Raw genomic sequence first — 20,885 nt, 5'->3', positions numbered from 1 at the left:
GAAGAACCATCTCCAAACCTATCTCTGGAACTTTTCCATTATCCCAAACTGACACTCTGTGTCCACTAAACCCCCCATTACCTCTTCTTCCCCTCAGTAATCGGTTTGAAGCCATAATCTCAAAATATCTCTTTACTCAATAATTGTAAGGAGAAACATATTAACTATGATGGAGAAACCTGATTGCACTCACCACCTCAGTTTAGCACAGCCTCACCAACAATGGGACAGGGAGACATCTGTCTCCCTGTGCTGTGTGTGTTGAGTGAGGGCTTCTCACTCTGGCTCTTGGAACTCCTACGTCTGCTAGTGTTAAGATCCATGGGATCTTATTTCCACCAGAGCTATGGAGAATGCTATGGTTTGTACTTGGTTTGTCCCTAACAAAACTCATGTTGAGATTTGGTTGTCAATGTGGCAGCAAGAGGTATCAAAGTCTTTTTCAGGAGACTGGATTCGTTTTTGCAGAAATGGAGTATTTCTCCCAGGGCAGGTTGTCATAAAGTGGCTCTGTTCTTTTGTCCACTCCCGGTCTTCTGCACGAACCTGCTTGCCACTCACACACACCTGCCATGTTACCATGCAGCCTGAGGCCTTTGTCAGGCTGCTGGATCTGGGACTTGCGACTTCCAATACTGTGAGCCCAAATAAACTTCTTTTCTTTATAAATCCCCCAGTCCCTGGTATTCTGCAGTAACAACAGAGAACAGAGGAAATCTTGTCCCACACTCTCTAGGATTTGGCCAAAGACCTCAGGGAACTTGTATGCAAATCTCTGAATCCCTTTATTTGCATAGCTGCTTTCTCATTGGCTCTTTGCCTGTTTTAGGATTGCACTGAAAGCCTTCCCTAAAGCAGGCAGGTCTTGGTTTGAGGGCAGAGTGCAAAGGTGACTTCCAGGGATGGCGCTCCTTGCCCTCCTCAGCTTACAAGTTGTTCTTAACTCATGCTTGGGATATGGGGAAAAATCCTCAGTCCCATATAACGCTACTCAGTTGGAATTAGTCTCGTCTTTGAAAGTTCAGCCCTCCAGGTAGAGATGCGGACTTCTAAGGTTAGGACGCTACCGCATCATATCTGTTGCAGTCTACAGAGGCCATCACAGACAGTAGCCAGGGATGGGAGATAGAATTCCCATGGTGGTTCTCTTCCAGGGAGGTTCAGAGCTCAAGACCGGCTAGAGTTTTTAAGCAGGTCCCTGGGAAAAAACAGGGCACCGAGATGGCGATGTATGACGTCATAGAGGCAGGTGGAAGAGAGGCAGAGGACCACGAATTCAAGACAGCATCCCTTAAAGAGAATTGAGTGGAGCTGTCATCTACGTGATTTCCTAAGGTTTCTGCCACCCTGATTCATAGTGTTTTTCAGGCGGGAGGGCAGGGATTCCAAGGCTAGAGCAGAGTTACGGATCCGCTCAGCAGCCCCTCCTGCCGACGCCTGTGGTTTGGGTGGGCGAGGAGAGAAATATCCAATGGACACACGCTGAGGAAGGAGGGGGGAAGGGAGAGGGGCCAGATGCAAAGCCAGCTGGATCCTATTGGTCTCTTACCTCTTCCCAGGTCCGCGTCCAGTGCCTTTGGCGCCGAGGGACACAAGTCCCTCCGCGGGGCTCAGGGCGCGCATCTCGGGGCTCGGCTCCGTGACTTCCGCGGGAGTGAACATGGCTGGGCAGCGGGCGCTGCTTCTAGGGGGCTTCCTTCTCTCCGGGACCCTGCTCTCAGAGGCCGCCAAAATCCTAACTGTGTCAACACTGGGTGAGTGAGCGCCGGAGAAATCCGAGGAGGCTCCGGGGTTCGCGCGCTCCCGGGGCATCAGAGGGGTCATCCACGAGGCTTTCACGCTGGGCTGGTGTCGGGGCTGGAGATGGAGGAGCTGGCCCTGCTGGGGGACAGGCAGAGACCCCTTCCGCTGAAGTGGAGAAGCTAGTTTTGGAACAAACAGAGCTCTCCTGTGCCCTCTCTCCCTGCTCGGGACGCGCTCCCGAGTGAGAAGGGCATCCCCGAGCACGATCCAGAGCCAGGGAGGAGCAGGGTGGCTGTGCCGGGAGCCTGGCTCCATCCCGAGCAAACCCTGAGAACCGGTCGGAGCTGAAGTGCAGCAGACCCAGGTCATCTTCCTTCCTTTGACCTGTGCTGCTTCAAGTTTTTCAGAATCGCGTGGGACCGTGAATTCTGCGTCTGGTGGCTTCGGTGTTATCTTCTTTACTTTTGCCCCAAAGTGGGTAAGAAATGAAAGAGGGGTATATGACAGGATAGAGGTCGTTCTCGGTAGTCCTTGTCATTCGCTCCGTTCAACTCGTCGTGGGCTGAATTGGATCACGTTTAGATCCTCTTGGAGCCGGAAGGAACCCTAGATCAGCTAGGTCAGCCCTAATCTGGAATTTTCAGAGAGGAAACCTCAGGGTCGAGGGGGTGCAACTTGTTTTTCAGGAGCACGGAGAATTCACTCGCGGTTTCTAACCCCAGGACGGCCCTCTCCACACCTTCCTCTCTTAAGTCCCTTACAGTGAGGATATAGTTTTTTTAAATCACAGTTTAAGAAACTCTGCAATTCCACCTGAAACCTATACGTATTTTTTCTGCCTCAATATGAGTAGCAATGAAGTGAAAGAGTTTCCACCCTTGTAGAAGATACACTGATCCTTTTCTTCACACTCCAAGAGGGAGCTGGTGTGGTTTCTGAGGTTCTGGAATTCTACCCCAGAATGCACCTGACTCACCCAGACCCGTGGTGAATGGCTGCCTTTGTGGCATCTCCATGGTACCAAGTGCTAACATGAGTAAGCATGTAGAGGATTTGCACTTAAATATCTCTTGTTACTTCAAACTATGCAAGTCTGGGTGTAAAAATACTGAGTCATTTCCAGGGTCATGCACTGCTTCTCTAGCTCCACAACCCTCTCAACCACATCCTCAAACACTTGGCTTTGCCATTCACTTCTCCATCACTTTCTCTGTTGCCGAGTCCCTTGGGTTCAAGCAGAGGCTCCGTGTTGGGACGTGGTGTAAGAGCGAATGTTGATGTGGTGGCACTTACACCCTCCTGAGTATCAGGCTTCCCTCTCCTTAGTATCCCAGGGCTGTGCTAGGATCAACGATTTCTTAGTCTCTGCTGCAGCTGGGACCCAGCAGTTTTGCCTCATGGGCCAGGCAGTTGTCCTGAATGTCGTAATCCTAAACTGAGTAACTCTCAGGCTAAAATTGGGCAACTTCTTGCCAAATACTTTTGAACCTCAAGGATTTGGGCTGTAAGTGGTGGGTCTACATCTTTTGCTCCAAGAGCTGTTTCTTGGATTCACTTATAGCTTCTATATCTCTCTCCTACAGTACCATTAATTTCCAAAGAGGAAGAGCTCAGAAATAGCTTTGATTGATTGGTAGTTAAGAATCCTTCAAAAACACATGACCAACTCTGCTTAACTTTCCACTGTGTAGTTATTTCTTTAGGACATGGTTGTTTCTGTAAGGCCCTGGAAAAATACAGCATGTACCTGAGGATCAGAAACTCCTCAGATCTAAGCACAGAGAAACTCATGTCACTGACATGGAGACCAGGAGCCACAAGAGGAACTCTTTGATGAAGGTCTGCCATAGGTCAAGGGTTTGGACACTCGGGCTCTGGTATGTGGGGATTACCCAGAGGGAGATGGAAGGACAGACAAAGCTCATCTGCCTTTCCTTACTGTCAACTCCAACTTTCTGCTCCCCTACCCCTCCTCTCCTGAACTTATCACCCTATGAACCTCAGACCCTCTGTTCTCATCTTTAAGAAGCTGACATTGTACCTTGCTCCTAGGTGGAAGCCATTACCTACTGGTGGATCGGGTGTCCCAGATTCTTCAAGATCACGGTCATAATGTCACCATGCTTCATCAGCGAGGAAATTCTCTGATGTCAGGTATCGTTTCTAATTCTTGATTTGTTTTTACTCTAGGCAAAGAATAAAATGCATTTTCATGGAAAAACTTAGCAAAATGTTTTCAAAATATCTAGTCAGACTGAGGAGAAGCAAAAGGTCTATGTACAGTTTGTGTGTGTGTGTGTGTGTGTAAAGAGTTGGAAAATTTCTTAGGTTCTATCAACCAAGACTCTATACTCCACATTCCCAAATTTTTCTCCCTTATCTGGATTCTACACCATTTGAAGCATCCCTCTACATGTTGTTACAGATTATTTTGATAAGTGCCACTTTATAATATGGCTTGAAAGTATGGGCAGAAGTATTCAGCCATATTGAACAATTTTAATCTGTGAAAATCACTTTTCTTTCTATTTGTCGCAGGCTATTTTTTCCTTTTATGATATTTGAAAAGGAGCTCAGGGAGCTCCCTTTTTGTGCAGCTAAGTTAAGAATCTACCACTGAGGTAATTTCCTATTTTGGAAAAATTGGTTGTCACTAATGAGTTTGTGTATAATGATGTCAAAAGTTCTTAACCAAGTCATTGGATCCAGCAAATTTTAGCTAAAAAAAAAAAAAACTTATAAATCATACCAACTCTTCCCTGCTAACAGATAAGGAAACAACTTCAGTCAAGAAAATATAAAAATAAAAGGTTTGCTTGGGTGAAATGACAGATTAATAACAGAATTGGGTGTATTTAGAACTGCAAGTTATGGATTGTTCAGTATGAAGTGTGTGCAGGATTGGATTTTTTTAAAATTTCCAATCAAGAATGTTTGGAGCAGATATTAGGTGCAGTGGTTAAAATGGGGCTTGGGGTTCCCACATCCCATTGAGTTTGAGTCCCGACTCAGCTTCCAAGTCCAGCTTCCTGCTAATGCACATCCGGGAAAGCAGCAGGTGAGAGTTCACATGATTTTGTCCCTGCCATCCACATGGGAAAGCTCATTGAGTTCTGGGCTCCTGGCTTCCACCTGGCTTAGCCCTGGCTGTTTGAGGAGTCAATCAGTGGATGGAAGATTTCTGTTTGTCCATCTGCTTGTCTCTCTCTCTCTGTCTCTCTGCCTTTCAAATACATAAAAATAGATAAGTGAATAAAAATAAAAAAAAATCAATACTCTGAGGAACAAAATTCTGAGATATTATAAAATTGTGAAGGTGACTGCAGGTTTGTAAATATTGTTCAGAATATATTAAAGCAGTATTTTTCTGTGGAAAATGTTCACTTAATTCTAAAATCAATTTTTTCTAATATGGTAAAATATCCATAACATGTAATATGCCCATTCTAAACCATTTTAAGTGTATAGTTTAGTGACTTTAAGGACATTTATGTTACTACACAATCATCACCATCATCTATCTTATCATTACAAACCAGAAATCTACCATTAATTAATAACTGCCTGTTAGCTCTACCTATAGCCTCTGGTAACCATTGTTTCACTGTGACTCTATTAATTTGACAACACTAGGTAACTCATATAATTAGAATGATACTACATTTTTCTTTTTGTGTGTGGCTTATTTCAATTACTGTAATGTCTTCAAGGTTCATCCATGGTGTAGCAGATGTCAGACTTTCTTTCCTTTTGTGGGCTGAATAATACTCCCTTCCAAGTATACACTTGTTCATCTGTTGATGGACATTTGGGCTATTTACATCTTTTGATTATTATAAATATTGTTGCTGTGAACATTGGTATATAAATATCTTTTTGAGTCCCAGCTTGAAACTACTTTAATCACCATTTTTATTAGATTCCATATTCTTCACTGAACATAATTTAAATCCCTTTGAACCTACCTTGAATGGAGATCTAGCTAAATAACTAGTATATTACCTTAAATTTTTATTTTTAAAATTTATTTTAAAGAGTTACAGAAAGAGGGAGAGACAGAGAGAAAGAGAAGAAAAGAAAAAGAAAACAATCGGTTGCTCCCTATAGTCTTTGGCAGGAATGCGGCCATGCTAATTTTGAGATGCTTTTTGTACTTCTGACACCCAGTACTGTAAGATAACAGACATGTTGTGTGAATTCACTAGATTTATAGTAGCTTGTCACAGCAGAAATAGGGAATTATACACATGATAGGTGGTTAGAGAGCTCCTGGGAAATTGCTAAAGCCTTAATAGTGGAAGAGCCTTTGGGGAGCACTTCTGGTAGTTCCTGTTATATTGGAAAGCAGACATATTCTGGAGCATTTTTAAAATAAGGGGCTTTATTAAAAGTGGACTGATTTCTAACTTATAAGCATGAATGGGCTCTAATAAATATATATTATATTTTATATTATTATATAATATTATTATATATTATTTTTAATATTATAATATATTATTTTAAATATTATAATATATTTTATATTCTTTAATATATATTTTATATATATATAAAAGAAATATGTTGTCTCCAGAGTGCAAAATGGCCTACAAGATGTTGGACTTGTAATGTTGTAGGTGCAGGGAGGGTCAATAGTTATTTCGTGATAGAGTCAGAAATGGAGAGACCTTCAGCTGAACAAGTGACTACTAGGAATTTCGCTGGGGTACCAGACCTTGTGCTTTGCGTGGGGCAATGGTTCATCCATTTTGCGAGCTCCTTTGTGAATGTCTGTCTTGAATAAGTATATCAAATGAATCTTCTCAGAGGAGGACATTCTCAAGGTAATGCTATATTTGGACCCCTGGCCAAAGCTGGAAGCAGTAAAGATCTTTCTGGCAAGATTCTGGGTAATATACCCCATGGGTAGACATTTAAAAGTATATTACATCCCTTCCACATTGTGGGCAAACTCTGCATGGGGCCTGTTGAAATAGGCTCTGAAAATAACATATAACCAAATCTGTCTGCAAAGTATTTTCCCATGGATCCTTGGATAGAGTCTGTAATTTCAGTCAGATTGGTTATGAGGCCTTAATGCATGGAATAGTGCATCATGAGGCCTTAATGTGTGGGATCATGCATTGATCTACCTTTAATCTCTACACAACATTTGATTTGGTTGTCATGACTGATGAATGTTCACATACATTAAGAGTGCATGAACAATTCATAACTCTTATAGTAGGGTTCTTTTAGAAGATCAAGGCAGGCTCCCAAGAAAATCTGTAAAATGGCTTTGAGCTCAAAGATGGATGACTGGCTTGAGATTTAATGTGAGTAGCGGTTGGGTAAATATTCCCCATTGGCCTGACTTCCATGGTTTGAAACTCCTGCCAGGACCAAAGGAGGGAGCATGTGGGTTTTCATACCAGTCACCCCAGAAGAGGCAGGAAGGGAGGGGGAGATAGGCTTGAAACCCATCAATAGCCAAGCATCAAGAATGGAGCTGGGTTTTTTACTGGGTAATGGAAAAGGGGCCAAGTTAATAAATAAGGATGCATGGAAGTTCTATTTTAATGAGGCATTTTAGTACTTTTTGACTGAGCAAAAATTTATCTTTGCGTGTCATTTTTAACAATGAAAAAAAAATTTCCCCCTACAATCAGTGAAGTGCTCAGAGCTTCTGTAATCAAACAGACCTGCATTTAAGTATTAACTTTACCACTTGTGTGTAGAACCTTGACAAAATGTCGTAACTAGGCTAGCCTTTGTTGTATTCCCTATAAAATGAGACATAGAATAGCTATACCTTTAAATGTTTTCATTTAAAATTTCCATAACTTTATTTTTTTTAATTTTTATTTTTTGACAGGCAGAGTTAGACAGTGAGAGAGAGAGAGAGAGAGAGAGAGAGAGAAAGGTCTTCCTTCCGTTGGTTCACCCCTCCAAAATGGCTGCTACTGCCGGTGCGCTGCGCTGATCCAAAGCCAGGAGCCAGGTGCTTCCTTCTGGTCTCCCATGTGGGTGCAGGGCCCAAGCACTTGGGCCATCCTCCACTGCCCTCCTGGGCCACAGCAGAGAGCTGGATTGGAAGAGGAGAATCCGGTGCCCTGACCGGGACTAGAACCCGGGGTGCCGGTGCTGCAAGGCGGAGGATTAGCCTAGTGAGCCGCGGCGCCGGCTCCCCATAACTTTAAAATGAGAAAAAAATTCTGAATCACTGTAGGGGTTTCAGTAAATGTTGTCAGTTTATAAGCTAGAGTAAATGAAGAAGCAACAAAAGATAAAAATGCTTCAAAAGGCACTTATTTACATAGTTATAAAATAATTAGAATAAAAAATTTGATATGGTTATGACAATATTACCATGTTGTATGGTGTAATTAACTTTTTTAGTCTATTGGTATATTTTTAGATTTTAAAGAGGAGCCCAAGTCATACCAAGTTATTACTTGGCTTCCACCCCAAGACCATCGAAAAGAATTTAAGAAGTGCTTTGATTTCTTTATGGAAGAAGCCCTGCATGGCAGGTAATTTGTCTTTACTCTTTGAGCCAAAAAGTCACTATTTTGCTCAGTGCTAATGGATGGATGGCTACATGGACAACTGAAGCAGGCTAAGAGCAAGACCTGGACGGATGGATGGAGAGAGGTGACGCGTGAATAAATGAGTACCACACACAATCATCCAGCACAGTCCCTGGGCATCCTTCCTTTTTGCACACGTTTCTGTGGCAATCAGGAAGCGTTGGTCCTTCAGGGGCTTCCTTGTAATACTTCGCCTATAATTTCCCAAAGAGAAACAGGGATAGATCCCTCAACTTTTCATTGTTGATAGGGTAATGAGAGTCACCTTTTCCTACTTCTTTTTCCTCCCTTCACGTGATACAAAAACTAAGCATGGATGTTCATTTTTTTTTCCATACCAAGATAAACTTAACTTTAAATTTTGTTTTTTACATGAATGTTTTTAAGTTTTCTTGATTTCTAAATGGAGAGAAGACTTATAAACTTTGATTTTGTATAAGTTGAATGGTTATAAAAAGTTTTTTTCCAAAGCAATCAACCAGGTATAAATGAGATATGAAGTGGACTCCTTTTACCTTATCTGGAATGGAAAGGAGCACAGAACTCCTTAATGCTAGAATTGCAATCTTGGTTAACTGTCATGGCTCACCTCCACTCCCCTTTCTTTTCTTGAAAATTCTACTCAGTTGTCAAGGTGTGGGCAAGTCTTCTTCCATTAAGTCTTCTTCCCCAACCAATCTGGAAGACCACATTCCCTCCCCTGTAGGTCTATTCTAATTCACACACTTGGCACTGAATTTGAACTTGTACCTTGTCTTTTCTCCCCAGCTTAGTATTTTCAAAGATAGGTATAGCCAATGGTGCATTTTTGAAACTTCTTCATTCATTAGCTTATTCTAAATATGTTTAATAAACTATGTTTTTACTACATTAATGAAGTTATCTAAAAACTGTTAGTAACTGTTCCTTTACTTATGTGAAATCTTTAAAGATGTACAGCAAAGGATGATTTTAATCAGTCACTTCCATTGAATGACTTGAAGCTGATTCTCAAGACCAGGCAGAGTTCTTAGGCCGTGCATCTTCTCTGACAGGAGGGCAGTGTGCAGTGGTGTGCAGGTTACAGGTGTGCCAAGGTGTTGGCACCCCAGTTCTGTCTGTAGCCAGCATGCCCTAAGGTCTAGAGCCTTGTGCCTATCACCTGTGGCTGGGTGTCCTCATCTACTTCCCCCACATGTTGTACAGCAGGACACTGAATGCAGGCAGTGATGGAAAAGCATTTCAAGAAATCTCCCTGGAACAGATGCATAGGCTAAATCTTGTTGTAAAGATTTGGTATCATCTTGTCTGAATATCCCAACTTGCATTGTAGCAGAAAGGCTAAAAATGTGTTTCAGAATTAGTTTTGCTTTCCCTTCCCCGCCTCCACCCCCTTGTTTAACTGTCAGCAAAAATTCGCTGGAGAAGAATTTATCATAAAAGGCAGGCTATATTTTGGGCAGCAGTTTGTCAACAGGGAAAGGCAGCCTCCAGGACAGAATGATAGGGACAATGTGCTCCCAGGAACAAAGGAGAGGATTGTCTTCTAATTTTTTTTATTTATTTTCATTTTTATTTGAAAGGCAGACAGAGAGAAGGAGACAGAGAAACAGATTGAGAGAGATCTTCCATCTACTAATTCACTCCCCAAATGCCTGCAATAGCCAGGGCTGGGTCAAGCCTAACCTAGGAGTCTAAAAGTCAGTCTTGGTCTCTCATGTGGGTGGGCAGGCAGGGAGCTGGATCAGAAGTGGAGCAGCTGGGTCTTAAACTGGTGCTCTGATATGGGATGTTGGCATCATAGGTGGGCTTAGCTTGCTGGGCCATAATGCTGGCCCCAGAATTTCTATTTTTAATTCAGGTTTTGTGTTTGAGTGTGATCAAAGAGTTTCTTGAGAAAGGCAATCTCTCATATGCTACACACAATGACTAAAGAAAATAACCTATATCATGTATTGATGGACTCTGTCATCAAGTTTCTTCTACAGAAAACAAGAAAATCACTAACCATACAATCAATGTGTTAACGAGAGGTGAATAGAGAATCTCCAAATTTATTAAGTAGACATAGAACTCTGAGATCTGCCACAATGATTGACAGCTTCCAGAGCAGCAGGACCTTGAGCTGACACTGATGGTGGGTGGGATTTGGATCGGAAGAGGAAAGGGGAGTGGAGAGGAAAGCGCTCTAGGGAGCAGGAATAACTAGAGAGGTTGACCACGGTAGAGGTTATGTGTGGGCTGTTGCTAGATGGCCTCTTGCTTACCTGGGATATTTTCTCTGTATCTCAAGATACTTTTAGGCCTTCTAAGTTTACTACCTGCCATGACTACCACTTAATTTCTTTCTTACAGAGGAAGTTTTGAAAACTTTTTAAAAGTAATGGAACAGCTGGGGTTTCAGTGCAGTCACTTGCTGAGGAGGAGGGATATTGTGGAATCCCTGAAGAGTGAGAACTTCGACCTGGTGATAATTGAAATTTTTGACTACTGCCCTCTCCTGATCGCTGAGAAGCTCGGGAAGCCGTTTGTGTCTCTTCTTTCCTCCTCATTTGGCACTTTGGACTTTGGGCTCCCTAGTCCCCTGTCTTACGTTCCGGTATTCAGTTCTTTGCTGACTGACCACATGAGCTTCTGGGGCCGGATGAAGAATTTCCTAATGTTCTTTGGTTTCTCCATGAAGCAACGGCAAATACAGTCTAAGTTTGACAACAGCATCAAGGAGCATTTCCAGGAGGGCTCTAGGCCAGTTCTGTCTCATCTTCTACAGAAAGCCGAGCTCTGGTTTGTTAACTCTGACTTTGCTTTTGAATTTGCTCGGCCCCTGAATCCCAACACTGTTTATATTGGAGGATTAATGGTCAAACCTATTAAGCCAGTACCACAAGTAAGTAAAATATTGTCTTCCATTTGAGCTTTATATAGAGGTCGTCAGTGCATGGTTGATGGCTGTCACTGGCCAGAGGGATCCTGCGAATGAAGTAGGTTTAGGCAAGGGAGGTACCTGGGCCATGCTTTCTGAAGAACTTCTCACTTCCAGTACACCTTGGCCTTCTCTCACCTTCCTCTAGTCCTGGCCTCAGTGGGATAAACTCTTTACTAAGGTTGATGTTTTCATTTGCATTTTATGTGACCATGTGTATGAAAGTTATGTAACAAGTGCTCATTATGTGCAATCATTGTTAAGGAAATGAATTATTCCCAGTGAATCAGAAAACACTACCAGGGTCTGAGAGCAAGAACTGCATGTATTGTATCCAGTGTCTCCTACCTATGGGACCTTGACACCTAGTTCTATCTGGACTTTCTGATTTGAATTGTTCAGGGTGGGCTGCATCTAATATCAGCTATGAACATGGCCCAGGTGATTTGAATGCACAGCCTGGCCTCAGAATCACTGTCATGGAAGTTTTCAACAGGGAGAAGAGCTAGTTAGATTAGTTGGCTGCCCATTGCGTGTCAGCATTGGGTTGCTGTTATATGCAAATTTTGCTTACTGTAGGGAGGCATGATCATTTTCATGACAGAAGCTCCGATAATGCAGATGGCTTTCTCAGTTTTGTTCAACTCTGAGTCAGGTTCAGCCAGGGTTTGTTCTGGGTCTTTCCTGCACCACAGTGTCTGCTTTTCTTCCCCTCACCTTGCCTTGAGCGAGCAGGAGGAATTAGGGAATGACCCTTGGTGAGAAGGACTTTGTGTTGGTGGTTGGAATGTTAAGGAATGGGCCTGGGAGGGAAGGCCTCTCAGGCAGGGAGAGCTGGGCTCCAGCAGAGGTGGAAGTGAGATGGCCATGAGATTGGTTCCCTGGTAATATGGCTGAACCAGAGCAGTGGAAGATTCAGTTGCACAGATAAAGCCAGGTAGGATTATGAGAGGCCTTACCTGACAGGAAAGTGTCAGGCCTTGCCCCTGGGACAGATGTGGAATTGTTAGGAGGTAATAATATGAGTAAGGGTGTAAGAGATAACAGATGCTGTTCTCAAAAAAATATTTTCCTCAGTGCGTTTTCCAATTTTTATATATTAATGATCTTATTTTACTTTTATAATTAAGGAAAGTTGACAGGCTATGTTAAAGTGGTCCTTTGGGACACTATATTACACAATGGAATTCTGGAGGGAATCCCATAGAGCAAAGCACCCTAATAGGGTGAGGTTTGAGAAGCTGGGTGCAGGTTTACAAAAAAGTAAAGAAATATTGAGAAGCAAAAATTGACAGTGCTGTATTAATGTGAATATGAAGATATTATATCAGAAACCTCCTTAAAAAGAACTGACTGGAGGACTTGAAGAAAGCAGTGTCCAAGGTCTGCCCTTGGGAATGGACAATGTGAATTAAAAAAAATCCTCCCACGAGGGTATAATTTGGAGCTATGTGAGTAAATCACTGAGGTAGGGATGAAGTACAGAGATCAGTGACTGGGGCTGGCGCTATGGCTCACTTGGATAATCCTCTGCCTGCGGCGCCAGCAGCCCATATGGGTGCCGGGTTCTAGTCCGGGTTGCTCCTCTTCCAGTCTGGCTCTCTGCTGTGGCCCGGGAAGGCAGTGTAGGATGCTTGGGCCCCTGCACCTGCATGGGGAGACCAGGAAGAAGCACCTGGCTCCTGGCTTTGGATTGGCGCAGCACTGGACATAGTGGCCATTTTGGGGGTGAACCAACGGAAGGAAGACCTTTCTTTCTGTCTCTTTCTCTCACTGTCTATAACTCTATATGTCAAATAAATAAATAAATAAATAAAGATCAGTGGCTGAGAATATTATGGAATACTGTAGACACACACGCTGAATGGTGCATTGTGTGTAGGCAGCAAGGAGCTTCACCCTATGCTGCCTCCATTTCTTTTTATGGCCCAGGTGTTTTCCCAGCTTCTCCATTCCAGCTTCTAGAAGTCCCACTTACTGCTGGACCTTGATTTCCCACTGGTAGTCTTTCAGATACTGCCCCCTCTGCACTGGCCTTGGAAAATTGCCAGCTGACTTGACTTCCGGAGGGACAGAGATGGCCTGAGAGTGGGGCCAAGGTTTCAAAGAAGAGAGAAGTTCTCACCATCACAATGGACATGAACACAATGCACAGGGCACTGAGCTGTACCAGGGGTTATAATAGTTTCAGGACAGTGAGCACAAGGCACAGATAAAAAGGTGCATTTTTAACATGGTCTGACTTGCATCAGACAAGTCAATGGCCGCCTCAGCTTTCATTACAACCTGTCACCCTCTTTCCTTTGTTGTCTCTCTCTAGGACTTAGAGAACTTCATTGCTAAGTATGGGGACTCTGGTTTTGTCCTTGTGGCCCTTGGTTCCATGGTGAGCACCTACCAGACCTGGGAAGTCCTCCAGGAGATGAACAGTGCCTTTGCCCAGCTCTCACAAGGGGTAATATGGAAGTGTAAGCATTCTCACTGGACCAAAGGTGTCAAGTTGGCTGAAAATGTGAAAATTATGGACTGGCTTCCTCAGAATGACCTCCTAGGTAAGTGTTGCCCAGATCTGCTCCTCTATTTTCATTTACCTGTCTTTGGGTGTCTTCAGTGTTTTGACATCTTGCTAGCATTTGTACCAGCTTAGAAAGAACTCTTGGTAGATGAACACAAGGCTACACAGGATAAGAAAGGATCAGCCAGCTGGAATTCTTGGAGAACCAGGCTATACCTCCAATGAGGTCAGATGCCAAAACAGCCATTGTGCCCTCATTCTTTTCTACTCTAGGCCTATAGTCTGGAGCCAGCGGTGGTATTCTTGTAACATCCTCTGTATATTCTTGCATTTGGTCCTGAACAAGGTAACCAAAACAAAAATCCAAGGCAACCTATAAACTCTGAGAGCACTTACCAACAGGGGATTGGTCCCATTCTTTTTTTATATTTAAAGATTTCATTTATTTATTTGAGAGGTAGAGTTATAGTCAGAGAGAGAGAGAGAGAGAGAGAGAGAGAGAGAGAGAGATAAGCACAGTCATTATTTACAATGGTTTTAACACGTCTAGTTCTCTTTGGTATTTTCTTATGCTCTTCCTGCTGTGCCTGGTGTTCAGAAATGTTCCATCCTGATATGTTCCATTTTTTCCCCTTATTTTCAATAGCTCACCCTAACATTCGTCTGTTTGTCACTCATGGAGGGCAGAACAGCATAATGGAGGCCATCCAGTATGGCGTGCCCATGGTGGGGATTCCTCTCTTTGGAGACCAGCCTGAAAACATTGTCAGAGTAGAAGCCAAGAAACTTGGTGTCTCTATTCAGTTACATAACCTCAAAGCAGAGACACTGGCACTTACAATGAAGCAAGTCATTGAAGACAAGAGGTATGCAGCTTTCTTGAGTAGTGGTCATGTAGGCTGAACAAAAACCTTAACATGCAGGCATTGTGTGGGGCTCTTTTCCAATAAAAAGTGAATTTATCAAGGCATGGAATATTTGTCAAGCCAGTAATGCTAACAGCTGACTTGTGCCCTCCTGGAGTAAGACTAGAGCAATTTGGTGAGATGCTGAGAATTATTGTCTACGTTATGGGTTTTGAGGAACCCCAACTACCTACAGAGTCTCCATGAGAGCTCTGGTGTTCGGGGTTCTTACAGTAGACTCCCACTGAGGCAGGAGCTTTCCTTTCTGTTCTCCAAATACACCACACTGGTCCATCCTTGGCCTTCTGCCCAAGCTACTGCCCCAACACTCCTTCCCTTCCTTTCTTGGGATGAGTCTTTCAAGACAGTCAGGTCTCATCTCCTCTCCTGCCCACCCAATTATATTGTTTGCTGGGTCACAATACTTACCATCTGGGATTACACCACTTTTATTTTATTTTATTTTTTTTATCTTTTATTTAATGAATATAAATTTCCAAAGTACGACTCATGGGTTACAATGGCTTCCCCCCCCATACCGTCCCTCCCACCAACAACCCTCCCCTTTCCCACTCCCTCTCCCCTTCCATTCACATCAAGATTCATTTTCGATTATCTTAATATACAGAAGATCAGCTTAGTATACCTTAAGTAAGTATTTCAACAGTTTGCTCCCACACAGAAACATAAAGTGAAAAATAATAGATGATTTTTTTAAAATGATGATGAAATCAGATCAGACCTATTGTCATGTTTAATCCCAGTGAGAGTCAAGTTGGGAATTGAAAATTTCTTTCTTTTTTTTTTTTTTTTTTTTTTTACAGAAGATCAGTTTAGTGTACATTAAGTAAAGATTTCAGTCGTTTGCACCCCCATAGAAACACAAAGTGAAATATACTGTTTGAGTACTCGTTATAGCATTAAGCCTCAGGGATTACACCACTTTTAATGCTTTTGTTTATTACCTGTCTCCCCTCACTAGTGAGGATAGCAACTTGTGCCTGGTATTTTCCACTGTGTTATCAGTGTTTAACGTAGTACCTGTCACAAAAGTGAGTGGCTAATCAATTTTGGTTAAATGAGGAAATAAAAGGGGTCTGGTGACCTCCAAGGTCAGTAACTGCTCATTCAGCACAGTGACCTCGTGTGAAGCAAGCAAACAAACAAAAACAAAACAAAACAAAACTTTGCTGTGCTTAAGAAGTACTGCATAGGATATTAGAGCTTCAAAGGCACCAATCTGAATCAATTCTGAGGGCTTAACATATTGCCTTGTATGTAGGAGACGGTCTGGCAATCCTTGTTAGATGACTGAAAAACAAACACACTGCTTGTGATTTTTAGCCACAGAAAAGTTGTCAAGCCCAGGGGCCAGATCATTCCAGAACAATTGTATGTATTTGCAACTTCATCTGTGGTGGATGTTTATTTTTCTGAAGTAGTCCATTTTCTGCTGGTATAAAAAAATCACCTGGACTGGACTTTATAAATAAAAGAGGTTTCTTTAGCTCACAGTTTTGGAGGCTGAAAATTCAGCGTTTGGTGATGTGGCTGGGTTACATCACAGCGAATGGCATCATGGAGGGCAACATGTGAGAAGAAGAGATTGCATGAAGGGACAGGAAGACAGAGAGACTGGGGATGGGCCAGCAGTAACTGCCCTCTAGGTCCCTCCTCTTCAAGGTTTCACCACCTGTTCACATCACCACACTTTGGACCAAGATCCCAACATGTGAACTCTTGAGGGCCACTCAAACTGCATCCAAACATCAGCCAGTGAGTTTATAGTTTTCACTGGATTTTCAAAGGCCTAGACCCCAAATGGCCATGATCCATTGGCCCCTTTGATGGAGTCATTCTGGGATGGGATGATCCCCAGACACTGTGCAGCACCAGAACCAGCCACATAGTTCAGTATGAACTGAAAATGCATAATCTATTGTTATAAATATAAAAATTAAGACAATGGCAGCAGAGACTTAAGGAAAGCAGAAGATGCTATCAAGTGTGTTGTGTAAATATACAGGCTGTAGTTCAGGAAGCCAGCTCTGGTCGACAGGATACACTGATGGTGAAAGAAAACACAGACCTCATCCTGCGCCTGGCAGTCCTCAGAGTGTGGTTTGTCATTTAGTCTGGAGGCTGGCACAAAGTTTGTGCTCTGTGTATATGTACAGCTGCACCATACGTACTCTTCTTATAGCATATCATGAGCTTCCTTGGCATAGGGACTTGTCCTCACAAACTTGATCTTGTAGATTAAATGTGTAGTTTAGCGTTTGTAGCATTAAGCATGGATGTTTGTGTATAGGCATCATTATTGACGTTTAAAGGTGGCCCTAGTAAACTATTGTAAAGCCAAAGTTTCCTTAAAACTCAGTTATTGTTGCATAAGATAGAAAAGGAGAACACATCCTAGGTCTTGTGAGGCCACATCCAAAACAACTTGTCTCTATTTCTGCCAACAGGTACAAGGCTGCAGCTGTGTCTGCCAGTGTCGTCAGGTGTTCCCACCCCCTGACCCCATCCCAGAGGTTGGTGGGCTGGGTCGACCACATCCTTCAGACCAGGGGGGCAGCGCACCTCAAGCCCTATGCCTTCCAGCAGTGGTGGCATGAGCAGTACCTACTTGACGTCTTCTTGTTCCTGCTGGGGCTCATTGTGAGCTCCGTGTGGCTTGGTGGGAAGCTGCTGGGAACAGTGGCCAGATGCCTGTGTGGGGCCAAGAAGCTGAAAGAGATGTGATGCCAAGTGTGGCACTGGAGTGGAGGTATCGGGGAGTCCCTGGTTCTTTGGAGTCTCCCCTGACCTGGACAAGCCCTGTGTGGGTCTCCGTTTCCTCTCCACCTGCTGATGGTCCTGCAATTGGCTCCTTACTATTATCTGCCTTGGTTTAGAAATCCTTTGTACCACTCACATGTTTCTTGACTTGCTCCTTGCGACCCAGACCTCTAGCAGATACCAACTTTCACTAACTGCTTTGCCCCCTCCTCCCTCCCTTTCCCAAGAAACAGTGCTCTGATAATTTCATGCTCCCTGCCATGATAACTTCTCATTCTCTGTCCCATATGTTTCTTTCTATCAGTTTACTAAAAAATACACAAGATACTTGGCACATTCTTCCATTTTATTCCAGGCTCTTGTATCTTCTGTAAGCTCTCCTCAAAGCTCAGGAAGCCTGGTCTACTCCCTTGCATTTAGGCAGGAACAGACCCTCTCAGCAAAGAAAAAAAAAGTTAACTGATTTCAAAATATAGGAAAGCCAAATCCATTTTTGTATTGTAAAATCAAAAGCAAAGACATTCTGGGAAAAACAATTTCACTATGCATGACAAATGAAATACACAGTTTCTGAAAATTTAAGCAAGTTAAAATAGGGACAAAATGATGGAACATCTGTATAGTCAGTGGAATGAACCATAAACTAGATGGAGCAAGAGCACTATGAATTGTCGTAAGTGAATTCTAACATTGTCAACTAAAACAGAGCGAAGCAAAAGAGTGTAGTATGCCCTTTTTTTTTTGCAAGACAAAGAAAGTTGAGAGGAAATTGAAACATGCACAGTTATTCTTCATGGAATATACACCTATTCTTCACAGGAGAATAAACCAGAGAATCCTGTGATAGAGTGTAAGCATTTGCTAGAGTAGGTGGAAGTAGGAAGAGGATGGCACATCTCTGAGTTTATCTTTCTATGCAGCTTTGGATTTTTAATGAATGCTAATATTTAATAATAAATATATATTTAAATCAACCATAGGTGAAACCTTTACTGCAAAATATAGACAGAAATAAATGAACTTTATCTATTTTCAGGTGAATAGCACAACCATACTGTTATGGCAAAACAAAAAAAGTTTTAACACATGAACTGCTGAACAAAGTACTTTGACCATAAAATTCTCACTTTAAAGACAAATGTAACTTCAAACAATCTTGTTATGTAGAGTTTAGATTTGTAATTCTCAGTTGTGTGACCTGGTGTATTAGAATCCACTTAGGCCGGCGCTGCGGCTCACTAGGCTAATCTTCCGCCTTGTGGCGCTGGCACACTGGGTTCTAGTCCCAGTCGGGGTGCCAGATTCTGTCCCGGTTGCCCCTCTTTCAGGCCAGCTCTCTGCTGTGGCCAGGGAGTGCAGTGGAGGATGGCCCAAGTCCTTGGGCCCTGCACCCCATGGGAGACCAGGAGAAGCACCTGGCTCCTGCCTTCGGATCAGCGCGGTGCGCTGGCCGCAGTGCGCCAGTCGTGGCGGCCTTTCAAAAAAAAAAAAAAAAAAAAAAAAAGAATCCACTTAGACTTGCACAGGTGAGTAAATATATCAGTAATTTTGACAGTCAATTTTCTTAGTTTTGAGAAGGGGAATTAGAAATGTGAGAATGTGTAGACTAGAAGAACCCATGTAGATTGTAGTGCAGTTGTATAAATTCACAATCTTATATAATAATGTAGGCAAGATGAGCTATAGATATGAAATCTTTATATCCATATGTATATTTTTATATTTGCTAGCTCTTTTCAATGAAAGGATTAAAAACAATGGTGATTTATGAGCAATGGACGCACCACATCCTGGTTTCTAAATCCCCATTCAAGCTGCCTTGGAAAACACATGATTTTAAGACAAGATGAGCATCCTGTACTAGGAATAAAGAAAATGTCCCAAAAAGATGGAGCATACACAGGAGTAACACAGCAAATAATGATAATAATAAATAATATATCATTGAAAATAAGAATATATGCTTCAAAATTGATAATAAAGAAACATAGATTGGGGGCTGGTGCTGTGGCATAATGGGTAAAGCCACCGCCTGCAGCGCTGGCATCCTTTATGGGCACCGGTTTGCATCCAGGCTGCTCCACTTCCAATCCAGCTCTCTGCTGTGGCCTGGGAAAGCAGTGGAAGATGGCCCAAGTACTTGGGCCCCTGCACCCCCATGGGAGACCGGGAGGAAGCTCCTGGCTCCTGGCTTTGGATCGGCACAACTCCAGCCATTGGAGCCATCTGGGGAGTGAACCAGCAGATGGAAGACTTCTCTCTTTCTCTGCCTCTGTCTCTTTGTAACTCTGCCTTTCAAATCAATCAATAAATAAATAAATCTTAAAAAAAAAAAAGGAAACGTAGATTGATAAATGAGCAGAAAGAAAAGCTTTTTATAGCAAAATACCTTATGATTAATGTAGGATGAATAATGGAGCTAAATTATAATTGAGTCAATCAATCACAAAAGATAATGAAATGATTGTGTGAAAGCTTGATAAAGAACAGTTGATGGAGGCCAGCACTGTGGCATAGTGGGTAAAGCTGTTGCCTGCAGTGATGGTATCCCATATGGTCGCTGGTTTGAGTTCTGGCTGCTCCACTTCTAACCCAGCTCTCTGCTATGGCCTGGGAGAACAGTAGAAAATGGCCCAAGTCCTTGGGCCCCTGCACCTGCAGGAGAGACCTGGAGGAAGCTCCTGGCTCCTGGCTTCGGATCGGCACAACTCCAGCTGTTGCGGCCAACTGGAGAGTGAACCAGTGGATGGAAGACCTCTCTCTCTTTCTGCCTCTCCTCTCTCTGTGTAATTCTGACTTTCAAATAAATAAATAAATATTTAAAAAAACAGTTGATAAAGAACATTTTAATGTAGATTCAAAATATTTGCATGGAAATTATTTAGTAATTATAGATAGAAAAACAGTAACTTTACAGCCAAGAATCCTAGTGGATATCATCTTAATCAATGATCGAAGTTATGATCACTAATACAACATAATGACATATACCTTCTGCTGTGAACATGAAAAGGAAAGTCACTTTTGTGAACATGAAAATGGTTTCTGCCCCTACAAGTTAGCTTTTCTTTGCTGCAATGAAATACCTAAGACCAGCTAACTTTGTAAGTTAAGAGGGTTATTTAGTTCACAGTTCTAGAAGCACAAGGATGAGACATCTGGGGGCCGGCTCTGTGGCATAGTGGGTAGAGCTGCCACCTGCAGTGCCTGATCTGTGGTAACTAATAGAGTACCTAAAATGTAATGTATTGGAGTAAAATTGACATTTTGAGCTTTGATGATTGTTTACAGCCTTGAACAGTGTTTTTTTTTTCTTTTTCTTTTATTTATTGAACTCTTTAGTGTAGGGTTAATCTTATAAGTATAAAGTAAACTGAAAGTAGCCAATAATAAAAATTAAGAGGGGGATTAGGAGAGGAAGGAAGAGGAAGGGTGGGAGTGTGGGTTGGCCGGAAGGAGGGTAGAGT

General features: G+C 42.7%; 1 protein-coding gene across 2 annotated transcripts; it reads left to right on the top strand.

Moving 5' to 3' along the window:
* The first annotated feature begins 1,492 nt into the window (after nucleotides 1-1,492).
* UGT3A2 (UDP glycosyltransferase family 3 member A2) lies at nucleotides 1,493-20,246 on the top strand. Of its 2 annotated transcripts, XM_051853828.3 has the most exons (7): nucleotides 1,511-1,754; nucleotides 3,796-3,897; nucleotides 8,144-8,258; nucleotides 10,650-11,181; nucleotides 13,538-13,769; nucleotides 14,379-14,598; nucleotides 17,106-20,246. In XM_051853828.3, the coding sequence occupies exons 1-7, from the start codon at nucleotides 1,661-1,663 to the stop codon at nucleotides 17,380-17,382; spliced, it is 1,572 nt and encodes a 523-aa protein (XP_051709788.2). In that variant the 5' UTR covers nucleotides 1,511-1,660; the 3' UTR covers nucleotides 17,383-20,246. The 2 variants fall into 2 exon arrangements, with proteins under 2 accessions (XP_089168844.1, XP_051709788.2); XM_089312718.1 differs by lacking the exon at nucleotides 8,144-8,258 and having other exon boundaries at nucleotides 1,493-1,754.
* The last annotated feature ends 639 nt before the right edge of the window (nucleotides 20,247-20,885 follow it).

This window comes from Oryctolagus cuniculus, chromosome 14, assembly GCF_051225735.1.
Source record: "Oryctolagus cuniculus isolate XC-2025 breed Fujian yellow rabbit chromosome 14, ASM5122573v1, whole genome shotgun sequence".
NCBI classification, from domain to species: Eukaryota; Metazoa; Chordata; class Mammalia; order Lagomorpha; family Leporidae; genus Oryctolagus; species Oryctolagus cuniculus.
This window is presented reverse-complemented; position numbering and strand designations above follow the sequence as displayed.

Coding starts and splice junctions, on each gene's coding strand:
- UGT3A2 (XM_051853828.3), top strand. CDS start 1,661: ATGGCTGGGCAGCGGGCGCTGCTTCTAGGGGGCTTCCTTCTCTCCGGG. Junction 3,898..8,143: donor AGGAAATTCTCTGATGTCAG/GTATCGTTTCTA, acceptor GTATATTTTTAG/ATTTTAAAGAGGAGCCCAAG. Junction 14,599..17,105: donor CAAGTCATTGAAGACAAGAG/GTATGCAGCTTT, acceptor TTCTGCCAACAG/GTACAAGGCTGCAGCTGTGT.